Below are 22,103 nucleotides of genomic sequence, written 5' to 3' on the forward strand. Positions count from 1 at the left end.
AGACCCCTCGGGCAGCCGCCCAAGAAGAGCCCACCTTCCTTGTGGAATGGGCTTTTACTGATTTAGGATGCGGCAGTCCAGCCGCAGAATGTGCCAGCTGAATCGTGCAACAGATCCAGAGTGCAATAGTTTGCTTTGAAGCAGGAGCACCCAGCTTGTTGGGTGCATGCAGGATAAATAGCGAGTCAGTTTTTCTGACTCCAGCCGTCCTGGAAACATAAATATTCAAAGCCCGGACTACGTCCAGCAACTTGGAATCCTCCAAGTCCCGAGTAGCCGCAGGCACCACAATAGGTTGGTTCAAATGAAACGCTGATACCACCTTTGGGAGAAATTGGGGACGAGTCCTCAATTCTGCCCTGTCCATATGGAAGATCAGATATGGGCTTTTACATGACAAAGCCGCCAATTCTGACACACGCCTAGCCGAAGCTAAGGCCAACAGCATGACCACCTTCCACGTGAGATACTTTTCCGTTAGGATCCGGCGTTCAACCGCCATGCCGTCAAAGGCAGCCGCGGTAAGTCTTGGAACAGACAGGGCCCCTGCTGTAACAGGTCCTGTCTGAGAGGCAGAGGCCATGGGTCCTCTAAGATCATTTCTTGAAGTTCTGGGTACCAAGTTCTTCTTGGCCAATCCGGAACGATGTGTATAGTTTTTACTCCTCTCTTTCTTACTATCCTCAGTACCTTGGGTATGAGAGGAAGAGGAGGGAACACATAAACAGACTGGTACACCCACGGTGTCACTAGTGCGTCCACAGCTATCGCCTGAGGGTCCCTTGACCTGGCGCAATATTTTTTTAGCTTTTTGTTAAGGCGGGACGCCATCATATCCACCAGTGGCAGTTCCCAGCGATTTACAATCTGTGTGAAGACTTCTTGATGAAGTCCCCACTGTCCCGGGTGGAGGTCGTGCCTGCTGAGGAAGTCTGCTTCCCAGTTGTCCACTCCCGGAATGAACACTGCTGACAGTGCTAGCACGTGATTCTCCGCCCATCGAAGAATCCTTGTGGCTTCTGCCATTGCCATCCTGCTTCTCGTGCCGCCCTGGCGGTTTACATGGGCGACCGCCGTGATGTTGTCTGACTGAATCAGCACTGGGTGGTTTTGAAGCAGGGGCTCTGCTTGACTCAGGGCGTTGTAAATGGCCCTTAGTTCCAGTATATTTATGTGTAGTGAAGTCTCCAGACTTGACCACTGTCCTTGTAAGTTTCTTCCCTGAGTGACTGCCCCCCATCCTCGGAGGCTTGCATCCGTGGTCACCAGGACCCAGTCCTGTATGCCGAACCTGCGGCCCTCGAGAAGATGAGCACTCTGCAGCCACCACAGCAGAGACACCCTGGCCCTTGGGGACAGGGTGATCAACCGATGCATCTGAAGATGCGATCCGGACCATTTGTCCAACAGATCACACTGAAAGATCCTTGCATGGAACCTACCGAAGGGAATTGCTTCGTAAGAAGCCACCATCTTTCCCAGGATTCGCGTGCAGTGATGCACCGACACCTGTTTTGGTTTCAGGAGGTCCCTGACCAGAGATGACAATTCCTGGGCCTTCTCCACCGGGAGAAACACCTTCTTCTGTTCTGTGTCCAGAATAATGGAAAAGCAGACGCGTCGCAGGAATCAGCTGCGACTTTGGCATATTCAGAATCCAGCCGTGTTGTTACAACACTTCCTGAGAGAGTGCTACGCTGACCAACAACTGCTCTCTGGACCTCGCCTTTATGATGAGATCGTCCAAGTACGGGATAATTATAACTCCTTTCTTCCGAAGGAGTATCATCATTTCGGCCATTACCTTGGTAAATATTCTCGGTGCCGTGGAGAGACCAAACGGCAACGTCTGGAATTGGTAATGACAGTCCTGTACCACAAACCTGAGGTATTCCTGGTAAGGTGGGTAAATGGGGACATGCAAGTAAGCATCCTTGATGTCCAGCGACACCATAAAATCCCCCTCTTCTAGGCTTGCAATAACCGCCCTGAGCGATTCCATTTTGAACTTGAACTTCTTTATATAAGTGTTCAAGGATTTTAAATTCAGAATGAGTCTCACCGAACCGTCCGGTTTCGGTACCACAAACATTGTGGAATAGTAACCCCTTCCCTGTTGAAGGAGGGGGACCTTGATTATCACCTGCTGGAGGTACAGCTTGTGAATTGCCGCCAGTACTACCTCCCTTTCCTTGGGAGCAGCTGGCAAGGCTGATTTGAGGTAACGGCGAGGGGGAGTCGCCTCGAACTCTAGTTTGTATCCCTGAGATACAATTTGTACAGCCCAGAGATCCACCTGTGAGCGAACCCACTGGTTGCTGAAGTTTCGGAGACACGCCCCCACCGCACCTGGCTCCGCCTGTGGAGCCCCAACGTCATGCGGTGGACTTAGTGGAAGCAGAGGAGGATTTTTGTTCCTGGGAACTGGCTGCCTGGTGCAGCTTCTTTCCTCTACCCTTGCCTCTGGCCAGAAAGGATGCTCCTCTGACCCGCTTGCCTTTCTGAGGCCGAAAGGACTGCACTTGATAATACGGTGCTTTCTTAGGCTGTGAGGGAACCTGAGGTTTTTGAGAATCAGCATCACCTGTCCACTGCCGAGTCCATAATACTCTCCTGGCAGAAATGGACATTGCATTAATTCTAGATGCCAGCAGGCAAATGTCCCTCTGGGCATCCCGCATATATAAGACGACGTCTTTTATATGTTCGATGGTTAGCAAAACAGTATCCCTGTCGAGGGAATCAATGTTGTCTGACGGGGTATCAGTCCATGCTGCTGCAGCACTACACATCCAGGCTGAAGCAATAGCAGGTCTCAGTAGAGTACCAGAGTGTGTATACACAGACTTCAGTATAGCTTCCTGCTTTCTATCCGCAGGATCCTTTAGGGCGGCCGTATCCTGAGACGGCAGTGCCACCCTTTTAGATAAGCGTGTTAGCGCCTTGTCCACCCTAGGGGATGTTTCCCAACGTAACCTATCCGTTGGCGGGAAAGGGTACGCCATCAGTAACCTCTTAGAAATCACTAGTTTCTTATCAGGGGAACTCCACGCTTCTTCACACAAATCATTTAACACATCAGATGGGGGAAAAGTCATTGGCTGCTTTTTCTCCCCAAACATAATACCCCTCTTGGTGGTAACCGGGTTAATATTAGAAATGTGCAATACATCTTTCATTGCAGTAATCATGCATCGGATGGCTTTTGTATACTGTACATTTGTTTCATCCTCATCTACACTGGAGTCAGACTCCATGTCGACATTGTGTCTACCATCAGAGCTAGCGGGCGTTTATGAGCCCCTGACGGCTTCTGAGTCGCCTGGGCAGGCGCGGGCTGAGACCCCGGCTGTCCCAAGGCTGCTGCGTCATCGAACCTTTTATGTAAGGAGTTGACACTGTCGGTTAAGACCTTCCACATATCCATCCAATCAGGTGTCGGCCCCGTCGGGGGCAACACCACACTTATCTGCCTCTGCTCCGCCTCCACGTAACCCTCCTCATCAAACATGTCGACACAGCCGTACCGACACACCGCACACACACAGGGAATGCTCAGACTGAGGACAGGACCCCACAAAGTCCTTTGGGGAGACAGAGAGAGAGAGTATGCCAGCACACACCACAGCGCTATATAACACAGGGATTTACACTATAAAAAGTGATTTACCCAATAGCTGCTTAAATATCTTATTTGCGCCTAAATTTATGTGCCCCCCCTCTCTCGTTTTTACCCTTCTTGTATCAGGATACTGCAGGGGAGAGCCTGGGGAGCTGCTTCCAGCGGAGCTGTGAAGGGAAAATGGCGCTGGTGTGCTGAGGAAGAAGGCCCCGGCCCCTCAGCGGCGGGCTTCTGTCCCGCGTTTTATGTACTTAATGGCGTTTTTTTTTACACATATACAGTTTTCAGACTGTATTATGTGTATTTTATGCCAAAAGGTATTATAATTGCTGCCCAGGGCGCGCCCACCCCCCCAGCGCCCTGCACCCTACAGTGACCGGAGTGTGTGGTGTGCTGTGGGAGCAATAGCGCACAGCTGCAGTGCTGTGCGCTACCTTAATGAAGACGGGAGTCTTCTGCCGCCGATTTCATCGCTTCTCTTCTGTCTTCTGGCTCTGCAAGGGGGACGGCGGCGTGGCTCCGGGAACGGACGATCGAGGTCAGGCCCTGTGTTCGAACCCTCTGGAGCGAATGGTGTCCAGTAGCCTAAGAAGCACAAGCTAGCTGCAAGCAGGTAGGTTTGCTTCTCTCCCCTCAGTCCCACGTAGCAGTGAGTCTGTTGCCAGCAGATCTCACTGAAAAAAAAAAAAACCTAACAAATACCTTCTTTTCTAGAAAGCTCAGGAGAGCCCACTAGGAGCACCCAGCTCTGGCCGGGCACAGATTCTAACTGAGGTCTGGAGGAGGGGCATAGAGGGAGGAGCCAGTGCACACAAGATAGTACCTAATCTTTCTTTTAGAGTGCCCAGTCTCCTGCGGAGCCCGTCTATTCCCCATGGTCCTTACGGAGTTCCCAGCATCCACTAGGACATCAGAGAAATATTGCAGAACACACATCACGTACAAACTGCACACACATGCCCACTGCGCGTGCACTTGTTCTGCCGTGCGTGCACATATCCGCAATTTGCGTATGGTCGCTCCCGCGGTCCTGCGCATCGGCGCGTGGTATGGGTATTTACGGCAGAGTTTATGTACGCATGGAGAGCCATCAAAACACATTACATATTTAATCCAAATAGTGCACAATGTACACATAGTCTCCTTGCACCACATCAGAAAGTTATAGCTGTTTAAATGGTTGCAGATCAAAGGGAATCACCTTTACAGGATAAGAGGGGACAGACTAAGGTTATAAGGTGGTATTTGGTATCCAGCTGTAGGGTATTTTAAGGGTAACATTCCGGTGTTGGTCTGCGGAAGATCGCATGTTCCTGCGGATAGTTATGGGCAGAAGCAGAATATAGATATAAAATAAGAATTTTCTCACCGGTAATTCTATTTCTCGTAGTCCGTAGTGGATGCTGGGTACTCCGTAAGGACCATGGGGAATAGACGGGCTCCGCAGGAGACTGGGCACTCTTAAAAGAAAGATTAGGTACTATATCTGGTGTGCACTGGCTCCTCCCTCTATGCCCCTCCTCCAGACCTCAGTTAAGGAAACTGTGCCCGGAAGAGCTGACATTACTAGTAAAGGATTTGGAATCCAGGGTAAGACTCATACCAGCCACACCAATCACACCGTACAACTTGTGATAATTATACCCAGTTAACAGTATGAACAACAACTGAGCCTCATACAACAGATGGCTCATAACAATAACCCTTTAGTTAAGCAATAACTATATACAAGTATTGCAGAAAATCCGCACTTGGGACGGGCTCCCAGCATCCACTACGGACTACGAGAAATAGAATTACCGTGAGTCCTAGTGGATGCTGGGTACTCCGTAAGGACCATGGGGATTATACCAAAGCTCCCAAACGGGCGGGAGAGTGCGGATGACTTTGCAGCACCGAATGAGCAATCAAGGTCCTCCTCAGCCAGGGTATCAAACTTGTAGAATTTTGCAAAGGTGTTTGATCCCGACCAAGTAGCAGCTCGGCAAAGTTGTAAAGCCGAGACCCCTCGGGCAGCCGCCCAAGAAGAGCCCCCTTCCTCGTGGAATGGGCTTTTACTGGTTTAGGATGCGGCAGTCCAGCCGCAGAATGTGCAAGTTGAATCGTGCTACAGATCCAGTCTGCTTTTAAGCAGGAGCACCCAACTTGTTGGGTGCATGCAGGATAAACAGCGAGTCAGTTTTCCTGACTCTGGCCATCCTGGAAACATAGATTTTCAGGGCCCGGACTACGTCCAGCAACTTGGAATCCTCCAAGTCCTGAGTAGCCGCAGGCACTACAATAGGTTGGTTCAAATGAAACGCTGATACCACCTTTGGGAGAAATTGGGAACGCGTCCACAATTCTGCCCTGTCCATATGGAAAATCAGATATGGGGCTTTTACAGGACAAAGCCGCCAATTCTGACACACGCCTAGCTGAGGCCAAAGCCAACAGCAAGACCACCTTCCACGTGAGATACTTCAACTCCACGGTCTGAAGTGGCTCAACCAATGTGATTTTAGGAAATCCAACACAACGTTGAGATCCCAAGGTGCCACTGGAGGCACAAAAGGGGCTGAATATACAGCACTCCCTTAACAAACGTCTGGACTTCAGGCAGTGAAGCCAGTTCATTTTTAAAGAAAATAGACAGGCCGAAATCTGTACACTTTAATGGACCCTAATTTTAGGCCCATAGTCACTCCTGACTGTAGGAAGTGCAGAAATCGACCCAGCTGAAAGTCCTCTGTTGGGGCCATCCTGGCCTCACACCAAGCAACATATTTTTGCCATATACGGTGATAATGATGTGCTGTCACGTCTTTCCTAGCCTTTATCAGCGTAGGAATCACTCCAACCGGAATGCCCTTTTCCGGTAGGATCTGGCGCTCAACCATCATGCCGTCAAACGCAGTCGCGGTAAGTCTTGGAACAGACAGGGCCCCTGCTGTAACAGGTCCTGTCTGAGAGGCAGAGGCCATGGGTCCTCTCAGATCATTTCATGAAGTTCTGGGTACCAAGATCTTCTTGGCCAATCCGGAACGATGAGTATAGTTCTTACTCCTCTCTTTCTTACTATCCTCAGTACCTTGGGTATGAGAGGGAGAGGAGGGAACACATAAACCGACTGGTACACCCACGGTGTCACCAGTGCGTCCACAGCTATCGCCTGATGGTCCCTTGACCTGGCGCAATATTTTTTTAGCTTTTTGTTGAACACTGCTGACAGTGCTAGCACGTGATTTTCCGCCCATCGGGGAATCCTTGTGGCTTCTGGCATCGCCATCCTGCTTCTTGTGCCGCCCTGTCGGTTTACATGGGCGACCGCCGTGATGTTGTCTTACCGAATCAGCACTGGTTGGTTTTGAAGCAGGGGTTCTGCTCGACTCAGGGCATTGTAAATGGCCCTTAGTTCCAGAATATTTATGTGTAGGGAAGCCTCCTGACTCGACCACTGTCCTTGGAAGTTTCTTCCCTGAGTGACTGCCCCCCAACCTCGGAGGCTTGCATCCGTGGTCACCAGGACCCATTCCTGAATGCCGAATCTGCGGCCCTCGAGAAGATGAGCACTTTGCAGCCACCACAGCAGAGACACCCTGGCCCTCGGGGACAGGGTGATCAACCGATGCATCTGAAGATGCGATCCAGACCACTTGTCTAACAGATCCCACTATGTATGGAACCTGCCGAAGGGAATTGCTTCGTAAGAAGCTACCATCTTTCCCAGGACTCGCGTGCAGTGATGCACCGACACCTGTTTTGGTTTCAGGAGGTCCCTGACCAGAGATGACAATTCCTGGGCCTTCTCCTCCGGGAGAAACACCTTCTTCTGTTCTGTGTCCAGAATCATGCCCAAGAACAGCAGACGCGTCGTAGGAATCAGCTGCGACTTTTGGATATTCAGAATCCAGCCGTGCTGTTGTAGCACTTCCCGAGATAGTGCTACTCCGACTAACAACTGCTCCATGGACCTTGCCTTTATAAGGAGATCGTCCAAGTACGGGATAATTATAACTCCCTTCTTTCGAAGGAGTATCATCATTTCGGCCATTACCTTGGTAAATACCCTCGGTGCCGTGGACAGACCAAACGGCAACGTCCGGAATTGGTAATGACAGTCCTGTACCACAAACCTGAGGTATTCCTGGTGAGGTGGGTAAATGGGGACATGTAGGTAAGCATCCTTGATGTCCAGTGACACCATAAAATCCCCCTCTTCTAGGCTTGCAATAACCGCCCTGAGCGATTCCATTTTGAACTTGAACTTCCTTATATAAGTGTTCAAGGATTTCAAATTTAGAATGGGTCTCACCGAACCGTCTGGTTTCGGTACCACAAACACTGTGGAATAGTATCCCCGTCCCTGTTGAAGGAGGGGAACTTTGATTATCACCTGCTGAAGGTACAGCTTGTGAATTGCCGCCAGTACTACCTCCCTTTCCTTGGGAGCAGCTGGCAAGGCTGATTTGAGGTAACGGCGAGGGGTAGACGCCTCGAACTCCAGCTTGTATCCCTGAGATACCACCTGTAGAACCCAGAGATCCACCTGTGAGCGAACCCACTGGTCGCTGAAGTTTCAGAGACGCGCCCCCACCGCACCTGGCTCCACCTGTGGAGCCCCAGCGTCATGCGGTGGACTTAGTGGAAGCAGGGGATGATTTTTGTTCCTGGGAACTGGCTGTCTGGTGCAGCTTTTTCCCTCTACCCCTGCCTCTGGGCAGAAAGGAAGCGCCTCTGACCCGCTTGCCTTTCTGAGGCCGAAAGGACTGTACTTGATAATACGGTGCTTTCTTAGGCTGTGAGGGAACCTGAGGTAAAAAAGTCGACTACCCAGCTGTTGCTGTGGATACGAGGTCCGAGAGACCGTCCCCAAACAATTTCTCACCCTTATAAGGCAAAACCTCCATGTGCCTTTTAGAATCAGCATCACCTGTCCACTGCCGAGTCCATAATACTCTCCTGGCAGAAATGGACATTGCATTAATTCTAGATACCAGCCGGCAAATGTCCCTCTGTGCATCCCTCATATATAAGACGACGTCTTTAATATGCTCTATGGTTAGCAAAATAGTATCCCTGTCAAGGGAATCAAGGTTATCTGACAGGGAATCAGACCAAGCAGCTGCAGCACTACACATCCATGCCGAAGCAATTGCAGGTCGCAGTATAGTACCTGAGTGTGTATATACAGACTTCAGGATAGCCTCCTGCTTTCTATCTGCAGGCTCCTTTAAGGCGGCCGTATCCTGAGACGGCAGTGCCACCTTTTTTGATAAGCGTGTGAGCGCCTTGTCCACCCTAGGGGATGTTTCGCAACGTAGCCTGTCCGTTGGCGGGAAAGGGTACGCCATCAGTAACCTCTTAGAAATCACTAATTTCTTATCTGGGGAACACCACGCTTCTTCACACAATTCATTTAACTCATCAGATGGGGGAAAAGTCACTGGCTGCTTTTTGTCCCCAAACATAATACCCTTTTTAGTGGTAACCGGGTTAATGTCAGAAATGTGCAACACATTTTTCATTGCCGTAATCATGCATCGGATGGCCCTTGTGGATTGTACATTTGTCTCATCCTCGTCGACACTGGAGTCAGACTCCGTGTCGACATCTGTGTCTGCCATCTGAGGTAGCGGGCGTTTTTGAGCCCCTGATGGCCTCTGAGACGCTTGGGCAGGCGCGGGCTGAGATGCCGGCTGTCCCAAAGCTGTTACGTCATCGAACCTTTTATGCAAGGAGTTGACACTGTCGGTTAATACCTTCCACATATCCATCCACTCTGGTGTCGGCCCCGCAGGGGGCGACATCACACTTATCGGCTCCTGCTCCGCCTCCACATAAGCGTCCTCATCAAACATGTCGACACAGCCGTACCGACACACCGCACACACACACAGGGAATGCTCTGACTGAGGACAGGACCCCACAAAGTCCTTTGAGGAGACAGAGAGAGAGTATGCCAGCACACACCAGAGCGCTATTTATAACAGAGGGATTTACACTAATACAAAGTGAAATTTCCCCCAAAAGCAGCTTATATTACCTTTTGCGCCTAAATTTATGTGCCCCCCCCCTCTCTTTTTTACCCTTCTCGTAGTGAATACTGCAGGGGAGAGCCTGGGGAGCGTCCTTCCAGCGGAGCTGTGAAGAGAAAATGGCGCTGGCTGTGCTGAGGAAGATAGCACCACCACTTCAGCGGCGGGCTTCTCCCGCTTTTTTAATAATATTTATGGCGGGGGATTAGGCACATATACAGTTTATAACTGTATTATGTGCATTTTGCCAACCAAGGTATACATATTGCAGCCCAGGGCGCCCCCCCCCCCCCAGCGCCCTGCACCCACCAGTGACCTGAGTGTGTGGTGTGCTGTGGGAGCAATGGCGCACAGCTGCAGTGCTGTGTGCTACCTTATTGAAGACCGGAGTCTTCAGCCGCCGATTTTCTCCTGGAATCTTCCGTCTTCTGGCTCTGCAAGGGGGACGGCGGCGCGGCTCCGGGAACGGACGATCGAGGTCGGGCCCTGTGTTCGATCCCTCTGGAGCTAATGGTGTCCAGTAGCCTTAGAAGCACAAGCTAGCTGCAAGCAGGTAGGTTTGCTTCTCTCCCCTCAGTCCCTCGTAGCAGTGAGTCTGTTGCCAGCAGATTTCACTGAAAATAAAAAACCTAACAAATACTTTCTTTCAGGAGAGCCCACTAAGTGCATCCAGCTCTGGCCGGGCACAGATTCTAACTGAGGTCTGGAGGAGGGGCATAGAGGGAGAAGCCAGTGCACACCAGATATAGTACCCAATCTTTCTTTTAAGAGTGCCCAGTCTCCTGCGGAGCCCGTCTATTCCCCATGGTCCTTACGGAGTACCCAGCATCCACTAGGACATCAGAGAAACTGTATTTACTGTATATTATTTATGCGGCGGGAATCCAGAGGAGACCACCCACAAGAGCAGTTGAGAAAGACATCGCCTACCTTTTCAAATCAACCTATGACCTCTCCTGTACTGTAAAAGTGCATTCCTGTGTCCAATGGACAAAGGGATTACAGTATCCATTGTATTGCTTTTGGAAGAATTGTATAAATAAAGCCTGCTGCAGCCCGGCACCACACAAGACTCACAACATTATCTATTTGATGACGGAGGACCGGACCGGGAAGCGCACGCGAATATACTCACGTATGTACATTGACTGTAGCCATTATTCTGTTATATATATTGTCTTGTATTGTAGTGTATAATTTGTATTGTAAACCCCCTTTCAGAAATAATCCACTGTGGTGTCGGAACCCAGCGGTAAAATCACAATTGGTGTCGTGTCCTCATTGCCCTGCTAAGGTTTAAAGTGTATTATTATTGCATAGCATTGCTGTAGAAGGTTTAAAGTGTATCTCTGGGTGTGTACGCGCTGTGAGTACTTTGTACCGTCAGTGCGGCGTGTGTACGCAAAGTCCGTACACTGTACGGGACTCTGTAAACTAACAGCGTAAAAGGTGCGTAGAGTGTGAATTAAGTATAGCGGCCGCAGCGGCTAAAGGTTTAAAGTGTATTTAAGGTATGTTTAAGGCATAGCTTTCATTCCTGTAAAGATAATCAGCTTTATCACCACAAAAGACTTCAAGCTGTCATTGATGTTAAAGGGGGCAATACACGGTATTAAGAACTGGGTATGTAAACTTTTGATCAGGGTCATTTGGGTAGTTTCTGTTGTCAGTATGATTTAAAAAGAGTAAACACAGTTGTTTGACAATAAATGGCTTCACCGAACCACTAACCATGAGTGAAAGAAAAGTTTGTGAGTTATCATTCATATTCTCTGACAAATGGCCAGAAAATCACAAATTCTGTTAGGGTATGTAAACTTATGAGCACAACTGTATGTATTTATCTATATATATCTATCTATCTATATATCTATACTCTAGGGGGTGATTCAATTCAGCATAATGTGCCACAGAGAAGCACTGACATGTTCGGTTACACAAATTTATGCCATTTACAGTAGGCCGAAAGTGGCAAGTCTTTCTGCAAAACTCTATGGTGTAAATGTAATAGCCTGCGAGCTGCCAGTGGTGCGGGACTTTGTGCGAGTCTGGCTGAATTTTAAAAGAACAATCATTTACAAGGCAAAACCAACCTGTTTTTGCCTTGTAAATGACTGCTGCTTTGAAAAAATAAATTTAAAAAAAAGCGGCCAGACTCAAAGGTCCTAATTCAGACCTGATCGATGTGCTGCAAATTTGCAGAGGGCTGCGATCAGATAGTCGCCGCCCAGGGAGAGTGAAAACCTGCCACGTGCAAGTGTGCGATTGCATGCGCACGCCATGCGAAAACTTCTCCATGCAGCAAACACCTGCAAATCCATTTGCAACTCACTCACCATCTAATGATTTTTCCATACTGTGCGTAGCCCAGGACTTACTCCTACAGTGCGATACAAACAGGCTGATTGGGGACGGAGCTGACGACATGCACCCTCCCGAAAACGCTTGGGAACGCATGTGTTTTCCTGACACTCCCAGAAAACAGCCAGTTACCCTAACCCTAAACGTCATCTTCCTGTCAATCACTTTGCGTATGCCGTGCGATCAAAATTTTGGGCTCGCGCCTACGCATTGCGGTGCATACACAGTCATTCGATAATCGATCGCTGTGCGAATTCGCACAACAGCAATCAGTTCTGAATTGGGCCCTAAGTCCAGCATCTCACAGGCTATTCCGTTTAGCCATATTGGATGCATGTAAATGCTTGTAATGTTGATCGCCATAATGTTGCAATCCAGAGCAACTCATTGAGGCCATCAGTCTGAATTGAACTGCCCTCCAGGAGAGAAATAATCATTTTTCATGGCTCTTTTTATTTAAAAAAAAAAAACTCTGCATGCTCTTAGACATCTTGAAATGTAGACATTTTTTAAACATATGTAGCACACTGTTGGCTGATGATTCCACAAGTTAATGACCCTGGAATCAGAGAAACTCATTACGAATGAATTCCCTGTGCCCAGTCTCTACCAGAAAACAATGTGCTGCCAGAAGAACAAGCCATGTAAAACGTTCTAGAATTAACTGGAAAAATGAAGACTAGAGGATTAAAAATGTAATCTCATGAGACACTATAAAGCACAAAAAAGTTGTTTGAGGTTGCAGTAAATATTTACTCTTGGACAGAAGACACATGTATAAGAAGAGACAAAGGGGTATATTCAATCAGGGTCGGATCCATTCCGACATGCATTTGTTGGAATGGATCCGACAACCCCTATCCAATCTCATCTCAATTCGACTTTAAAAAAGTCGAATTGAGATGAGGGACCCAGAGGGGGAGAGGGGGGGGGAGCCGCGGGCAGACGGAGGAGAGCAGCGCTACAGCAGCGTTGCAGAAGGATGTCTCACAGCCGCCAGACCTCACGTCAGTGTCCACCCGGCTCCAGCAAGTGAAGTCACGCTTGCTGGAGCCGGGTGGACACTGACGTGAGGTCTGGCGGCTGTGAGACATCCTGCTGCAGCACTGTGCTGTAGCGCTGCTCTCCCCTGTATGCCCGCGGATTTCCCCAGGCTCCCCCCACCTCTCCTCCTCTGGGTCCCACATTTCAGTTCGACATTTTTAAATGTCGGACTGAGATGGTCGGAAACGGGGCCAAATCCTGTCGAATTTGGCCCCATTTCACTCAAAAGTACGTGATTTGGCAGCTATACCACTGATTCACGTACTATTCGAATTCCCCGACTTGTCGAATCAAAACTGCAGGGATTGAATAGGTCGAATCACGATTCGACCTTAAAAAGTCGAAAACTGCCGTCTTTTCGACAGATGGCAGTTTCGGCTCTAATTGAATATACCCCAAAGCAAGATGCAGTCATCACTATCTATAAAAGATCAGTAAAACAAAATACTGTTTATCTGGATTATGACACTCTTACTCACCAGGCTTCGATATTGACCCTGCAATAATTTTGACGAACGACTGAGTACAGACTGGGAGCCAACGGAATCAAAGGACTTTATCCGATGTGAAGATGGACGGGCACATACAGAGTCACTTCCTAGGCCGATATCTGGAGACCACACAAAAAGGATAGGTCAAAACAGAGGTAGGAGGCAGTTTTGCTGCTTCTGAATGTTTTCAGAGTATAGACTTAAAAAAAAAACCCAGCAGAATGATGAAATCAGCAATACAGAAAAATAGGATTTTAATACCTACCGGTAAATCCTTTTCTCTTAGTCCGTAGAGAATGCTGGGGTCACATCAAGAACCATGGGGTATAGACGGGATCCGCAGGAGACATGGGCACTTTAAGACTTTCAAATGGTGTGACATGGCTCCTCCCTCTATGCCCCTCCTCAAGACTCCAGTTTAAAGAACTGTGCCCAGGGAGACGGACATTTCGAGGAAAGGATTTATTGTTAAACCACGGTGAGCATCTTACCAGCTAACACCTCAAGCATGCCGCAGAACGTGGCATTCAACAGAACACAAGCCAACGGCATGAAGAATTTGCAGCAATATGCTGCCAAAAATCGTAACACAACCTGTGTGTAACCACAGCCAATAACTGCAGATACAGTATGCACTGGGACGGGCGCCCAGCATCCTCTACGGACTAAGAGAAAAGGATTTACCGGTAGGTATTAAAATACTATTTTCTCATACGTCCTAGAGGATGCTGGGGTCACATCAAGAACCATGGGGTTTATACCAAAGCTCTAGTACGGGCGGGAGAGTGCGGATGACTCTGCAGCACCGATTGACCAAACAGGAGGTCCTCATTAGCCAGGGAATCAAACTTGTAGAACTTCGCAAAGGTGTTTGAACCCGACCAAGTAGCTGCTCGGCAAAGCTGTAATGCCGAGACCCCCCGGGCAGCCGCCCAGGACGAGCCCACCCTCCTAGTAGAATGGGCCTTCACCGATTTCGGTAACGGCAATCCAGCCATAGAATGAGCCTGCTGAATCGTATGACAGATCCAGCGCGCAATAGACTGCTTGGAAGCAGGAGCCCCAATTTTATTGTGAGCCTCTGTTTTCCTAAACTGAGCCGTCCTGGCAATATAAAACTTCAAAGCTCTTACTACATCGAGAGGCTTCGATTCCAGCAAGGCATCAGTAGCCACTGGTACCACAATAGTTTGGTTCAAGTGGAACGATGAAACCACTTTCAGCAGAAAACTGTTGACGAGTCCTCAATTCTGCTCTATCTTCATGGAAGATCAAATAAGGGCTCTTGTGAGACAAGGCCGCCAATTCAGACACCCGCCGTGCTGATGCCAAAGCCAACAGCATGACCACTTTCCAAGCAAGGAATTTCAACTCTACCACCTATAAAGGTTCAAACCAATGAGATCGAAGGAACTGCAACACCACGTTAAGATCCCATGGTGCTACAGGGGGTACAAAAGGAGGTTGGATGTGCAATACGCCTTTCACACCGGTCTGAACTTCTGGAAGTGAGGCCAATTGTTTTTGTAACAAAACTGATAAAGCCGAAATTTGAACTTTGAATTTGAAGAGGCCAGGGATCTCCTATGAGTCATTCCTGAAGATCTGGACACTAAGCCCTCCTTGGCCAATCTGAACAATGAGGATCGCTTGAACCTTTGTTCTTCTTATGATCTTTATCACTTTTAGAATGAGTGGAAGCGGAGGAAACACGTACACCGACCGAAACACCCACGGTGTCGCTAGGGCATCCACTGCTATTGCTTGAGGGTCTCTCAACCTGGAACAATATCTCTGAAGCTTCTAGTTGAGACGAGACGTCATCATGTCTATTTGAGGAATTCTCCAATGTCTTGTCACTTCTGTGAAGACCTCTTGATGGAGGCTCCATTCTCCTGGATGGAGATCGTGTCTGCTGAGGAAGTCTGCTTCCCAGTTGTCCACTCTTGGAACGAACCTCGCTGACAGAGCACTTGTATGTTTTTTTTCCCCAGTGGAAAAGCCTTGTGGCTTCTGCCATTACTGCTCTGTATTTTGTTTGCAGAAAACCGTTGTAAACGGCCCTTAACCATAGACCGTTTATGTGGTGACAAGTTTCCTAACTTAACCATCTTCCTTGGAAGTTTTTTTCCCCGTGTGACTGCTCCCCAGCCTCGGAGGCATGCATCCGTGGTCACTAGGATCCAGACCTGGATCCCGAACCTGCGCCCCTCTAGGAGGTGAGCACTGCGCAGCCACCCCAGGAGTGAGATTCTGGTCTTGGAAGACCGGATTATCCTCCGGTGTATGTGTAGGCGGGAGCCGGAGCACTTGTCCAACTGAATGGCCTCTTAGACCGCGACCATATTTTCCAGCAACCGAATGTATTGATGAATTGACACTCTTGCTGGTCTGACCAGACTCTGGATCTTCAGAGCCTTTTCCACTGGAAGCAAAACTGTCTGCAGTTCTGTATCTAATATTATTCCCAAAACCGACAACAGCGTCGTTGGGACCGACAGTGGTTCTGGCAAGCTCATGAGCCAACCCTGTTGTTGAAGAACTGTCAGGGAGAGTGCCACATTCTGCACCAACTGATTTCTTGATCTCACCGTTATCAGGAGACCGACCCAGTACGGGATAATTCTGACTCCTTACTAGCGAAGGAGAACCATCATTACCGCCATCACCCTGGTGAAATTGGTAATGACAATCCTCTTTAAGTAGAAATTGAGGGATTTCAGATTTAGGATTGGTTTGACCGATCAGTCTGGTTTCGGGAGCACGAAGAGGCTTGAACAACAGCCTTCTCCCTATTGTGACAGGGGAAACCAGGACAATGACCTGATCCTGACACAACCCTTGTATTGCGTCGCACACTACCTCCCTGTCCGGAGGAGAATCGGTAAGGCTGATTTGAATAATCGGTGAGGAGAAACGTCTGGAAAACTCCAGTATGCACCCTTGGGACACTATTCTTAAAACCCACGGGTCCAAGTCCGTTCCAGGACTGACTGAAGAGTTTTAGACATGTCCCCACCTGTGTGGGCTCCCGCAAGAGAGTCCCAGCGTCATGCAGTGGATGTAGCAGAAACAGAGGATGAATTCTGCTCCTGTAATCTTGAAGAGGCTGCTGACCTCTTCCCTTTTCTCCTATCTCCACCTGCCAAGAAAAAATAAGATTTAACTTACCAGTAAATCTATTTCTCGTAGTCCGTAGAGGATGCTGGGGACTCCGTAAGGACCATGGGGAATAGACGGGCTTCGCAGGAGATAGGGCACTTTAAGAAAGACTTTGGATTCTGGGTGTGCACTGGCTCCTCCCTCTATGCTCCTCCTCCAGACCTCAGTTAGGGAAACTGTGCCCAGAGGAGACGGACAGTACGAGGAAAGGATTTTAGTTAATCCAAGGGCAAGATTCATACCAGCCACACCAATCATACCGTATAACCTGTGATAAACTACCCAGTTAACAGCATGAACAACAACATAGTCTCGGTTCAAACTGATGAAACTATAACATAACCCTTATGTAAGCAATAACTATATACAAGTCTTGCAGAAGAAGTCCGCACTTGGGACGGGCGCCCAGCATCCTCTACGGACTACGAGAAATAGATTTACCGGTAAGTAAAAATAAGATTTTAAACCTACCGGTAAATCTATTTCTCCTAGTCCGTAGAGGATGCTGGGGACTCCGTAAGGACCATGGGGTATAGACGGGCTCCGCAGGAGATAGGGCACCTAATAAGAACTTTGACTATGGGTGTGCACTGGCTCCTCCCTCTATGCCCCTCCTCCAGACCTCAGTTAGAGAAACTGTGCCCAGAGGAGATGGACAATACAAGGCAGGATTTAGCAATCCAAGGGCAAGATTCATACCAGCCCACACCAATCATACCATGTAACCTGGATCATACATAACCAGTTAACCATATGAACAACAACAGTAACGGTCCAAAACCGATTTCAACTGTAACATAACCCATATGTAAGCTATAACTATATACAAGTCTTGCAGAGTTTCCGCACTGGGACGGGCGCCCAGCATCCTCTACGGACTAGGAGAAATAGATTTACCGGTAGGTTTAAAATCTTATTTTCTCTTACGTCCTAGAGGATGCTGGGGACTCCGTAAGGACCATGGGGTTTATACCAAAGCATCTAATCGGGCAGGAGAGTGCGTATGACTCTGCAGCACCGACTGAGCAATCGCTAGGTCCTCATCAGCCAGGGTATCAAACTTGTAGAATTTAGCAAAAAAGTGTTTGACCCCGACCGAGTCGCTGCTCGGCAAAGTAGTAATGCCGATACGCCTCGGGCAGCCGCCCAAGAAGAGCCCACCTTCCTAGTGGAATGGGCCTTTACCGAATTTGGTACCGGGAATCCAGCCGTAGAGTAAGCCTGCTGAATCGTATTACAGATCCAGCGAGCAATAGTCTGCTTCGAAGCAGGTGCGCCAATCTTATTGGACGCATACAGGACAAACAGGGCCTCTGTTTTCCTAATTCTAGCCGTCCTGGCTACATAAATCTTTAAAGACCTGACTACGTCCAGGGATCTGGAATCCTCCAGGTCACTTGTAGCCACAGGCACCACAATAGGTTGATTCACATGGAATGAAGAAACCACCTTAGGCAAAAATTGCGGACGTATCCTCAATTCAGCTCGATCCACATGAAAAATCAAGTAAGGGCTTTTGTGTAACAAAGCCGCCAATTCTGATACTCGCCTTGCCAATGCCTAGGCCAACAACATGACCACCTTCCAAGTAAGAAATTTCAACTCAACCTTGTTAAGCGGTTCAAACCAGTGTGATTTTAGAAACTGCAACACCACGTTGAGGTCCCACGGTGCTACTGGAGGCACAAAAAGAGGCTGGATGTGCAGCACTCCCTTTACAAACGTCTGGACTTCTGGAAGAGAAGCGAATTCCTTCTGAAAGAAAATCGAGAGGGCCGAAATCTGAACCTTAACAGAGCCTAATTTCAGGCCCATATCCACTCCTGTCTGTAGGAAGTGGAGAAAACGACCCAGATGAAAATCTTCCGTAGGTGCATTCTTGGTCTCACACCAAGACACATACTTTCGCCAGATACGGTGATAATGCTTAACCGTCACCTCCTTCCTAGCCATTATTAAAGTAGGGATGACCTCTTCCGGAATCCCCTTTTCGCTAGGATTCGGCGTCCAACCGCCATGCTGTCAAACGTAACCGCGGTAAGTCCTGAAATACACAGGGCCCCTGTTGCAACAGGTCTTCCCTCTGAGGAAGAGGCCAGGGATCTGCTTTGAGCATCTCTTGTAGATCTGAGTACCAGGCCCTTCGAGGTCAGTCTGGGACAACGAGTATCGTCTGTACTCTTCTTTGCCTTATGATCCTCAACACTTTTGTGATGAGGGGAAGAGGAGAAAACACGTAGACAGATTTGAACACCCACGGTGTTATCAGAGCGTCTACTGCCACTGCCTGAGGGTCCCGAGACCTGGAACAATACCTCCGAAGCTTTTTGTTGAGGCGTGACGCCATCATGTCTATTTGAGGAGTTCCCCAAAGACGTGTTATGTCTGCAAACACTTCCTGATGAAGTCCCCACTCTCCTGGATGGAGATCGTGTCTGCTGAGGAAGTCTGCTTCCCAGTTGTCCACTCCCGGAATGAAGACAGCCGACAGAGCACTTACATGATTTTCCTACCAGCGAAGAATCCTGGTGGTTTCCGCCATCGCGACTCTGCTTCTTGTCCCGCCTTTGCGGTTCACATGAGCCACTGCTGTGACATTGTCTGATTGAATCAGAACCGGTAGGTTTCGAAGAAGACTCTCCGCTTGTCGAAGGCCGTTGTAAATGGCTCTGAGTTCCAACACACTGATGTGTAGACAGGACTCCTGGTCTGACTAAAGTCCCTGAAAGATTTTTCCCTGTGTGACCGCTCCCCATCCTCGAAGGCTCGCGTCCGTGGTAACCAGGATCCAGTCCTGAATCCCGAACCGGCGACCCTCCAGCAGGTGAGCACTTTGCAACCACCACAGTAGAGACACTCTGGCCCCTGGGGACAGAGTTATTTTCCGATGTAAGTGCAGATGGGACCCGCACCACTTGTCCAGAAGGTCCCATTGAAAAGTCCTTGCATGGAACCTTCCGAAGGGAATGGCCTCGTAGGTCGCCACTATTTTTCCCAGAACTCGAGTGCATTGGTGAACTGACACCCTTTTCGGTTTTAGCAGGTCTCTGACCATGTTCTGGATGTCCTGGGCTCTCTCTATTGGGAGGAAGACCTTCATTTGTTCCGTATCCAGTATCATACCTAGGAACGGTAGTCGAGTTGTCGGAATCAACTGTGACTTCGGTAGATTTAGAATCCAACCATGTTGCTGGAGCACTCTCAGAGAGAGTGCCACACTGCTCAGCAATTTCTCCCTTGATCTCACTTTTATCAGGAGATCGTCCAAGTATGGGATAATTGTGACTCCATGCTTGCGCAGGACCACCATCATTTCCGCCATTATCTTGGTGAAAACCCTCAGGGCCGTGGAAAATCCAAACGGCAACGTCTGAAATTGGTAATGACAATCCTGTACAGCGAATCTCAGGTATTCCTGATGGGGGGCATATATGGGGACATGAAGGTACACATCCTTTATGTCCAGAGACACCATAAACTCCCCCTCCTCCATGTTGGCTATTATTGCTCTGAGAGATTCCATTTTGAATTTGAATCTTTTTATGTACAGGTTTAGGGATTTCAGATTCAAAATCGGTCTGACCGTACCGTCCGGTTTCGGGACCACAAATAGGGTTGAATAGTAACCTCTTCCCTGCTGGTGCAGGGGAACCTTGATTATCACTTGCTGTATACACAGCGTTTGAATTGCAGCTAACACTACATCCCTTTCCAATGTGGAAGCTGGTAGGGCCGATTTGAAAAATCGGCTCAGGGGCACATCCTCTAATTCCAATTTGTAACGCTCGGAAACTATTTCCAACACCCAGGGATTCAGGTCCGAACTGACCCAGGCCTGACTGAAAAGTCGAAGACGTGAACCCACCGATGCGGACTCCCTCAGGGGAGTCCCAGCGTCATGCTGTGGTTTTTGGAGCAGCCAGGGAGGACTTTTGTTCCTGGGCACCTGCCGAAGCAGGTGCTCTCTTGCCTCTGCCCTTACCTCTGGCGAAGGAAAGAGGATCCCCGACCTCTTTTTGACTTGTGCGACCGAAAGGACTGCATCTGATAGGGTGTTGCTTTATTTATTTATTATTTATTTATTAACAGTTTCTTATATAGCGCAGCATATTCCGTTGCGCTTTACAATTAGAACAACAGTAATAGAACAAAACTGGGTAAAAACAGACAGACATAGAGGTAGGAAGGCCCTGCTCGCAAGCTTACAATCTATAGGGAAATAAGCATAGATACACAAGGATAGATGCTACCTATTGCATAATGGTCCACCAGATTGCTAGGTTCTTAATGGGTTGTATGATGATACCCCACAAAGTTATCCAAGTGTCAGGAGGGTGTGAGACTAAAGAAAGACAAGATATGTGATGTTATGAATACTCTACAGAGGATGTAATTAGATAGGGAAGCACTGAAGGTTATGTGGGTGGGTCTGGAATTTGGTAGGCTTGTCTGAAGAGGTGAGTTTTCAGGGACCGTTTAAAGGTTTGGAGACTAGAGGCGAGTCTTACTGTGCGTGGGAGGGCATTCCACAGAGTGGGTGAAGCCCGGATAAAGTCCTGTAATTTTGAGTGTGAACAAGTAATGCGTGTGGATGAGAGACGTAGATCTTGTGCAGAGCGGAGAGGTCGGGTAGGGAGATATTTTGAGATGAGTGAAGAGATGTATGTTGGTGCAGTTTGGTTAATAGCCTTGTATGTGAGTAAAAGTATTTTATATTTAATACGGTAACCAATGGAGGGACTGACAGAGCGGATCTGCAGACGATGAACGTCTGGCAAGGAAGATTAGCCTCGCAGCTGCATTCAAAATGGATTGTAGTGGTGAGAGCCTATGTTTGGGAAGACCGGTCAGGAGACTATTACAATAATCAATGCGGGAGATAATGAGAGCATGGATTAGAGTTTTTGCTGTGTCTTGTGTAAGATAAGGGCGTATTTTGGATATGTTTCTTAGATGTATGTAACATGATCTTGAGACAGATTGAATGTGGGTAACAAAGGACAGTTCAGAGTCAAGAATGACACCTAGGCAGCGAGCTTGTGGGGTAGGGGTGATTGCAGAGTTCTCAACAGTGATAGAGATATCAGGTTGGAAACTACTATTGGCCGGTGGAAATATAATTAATTCTGTTTTGGAAATATTAAGTTTGAGGTGGCGAGATGTCATCCAAAATGAAATGGCAGAAAGGCATTCAGTGACACGGCCCAATACAGATGGTGACAAATCAGGGGAGGATAGGTAGATTTGAGTATCATCCGCATACAGATGGTACTGAAATCCGAAAGAGTTGATTAGTTTGCCAAGAGATGTGGTATAGATAGAGAAAAGCAGAGGACCTAGGACTAAGCCTTGCGGTACTCCAACTTTCTTTTGCTGTTGGGGAATATATGGTAAAAAATTTGATTT

General features: G+C 48.4%; 1 protein-coding gene across 4 annotated transcripts in view; it reads right to left on the reverse strand.

Moving 5' to 3' along the window:
• Positions 1–22,103, reverse strand: part of ARHGEF7 (Rho guanine nucleotide exchange factor 7) — a 379,118-nt gene that overhangs the window by 210,506 nt on the left and 146,509 nt on the right. For all 4 annotated transcript variants that reach the window (XM_063953160.1, XM_063953162.1, XM_063953161.1 and 1 more), the window contains exon 4: positions 13,524–13,654. In XM_063953160.1, coding sequence (XP_063809230.1) covers positions 13,524–13,654 — 131 coding nt within the window. The remainder of the gene's footprint in view (positions 1–13,523; positions 13,655–22,103) is intronic.

The sequence above is a fragment of the Pseudophryne corroboree genome, chromosome 2 (genome assembly GCF_028390025.1).
Source record: "Pseudophryne corroboree isolate aPseCor3 chromosome 2, aPseCor3.hap2, whole genome shotgun sequence".
NCBI lineage: Eukaryota > Metazoa > Chordata > Amphibia > Anura > Myobatrachidae > Pseudophryne > Pseudophryne corroboree.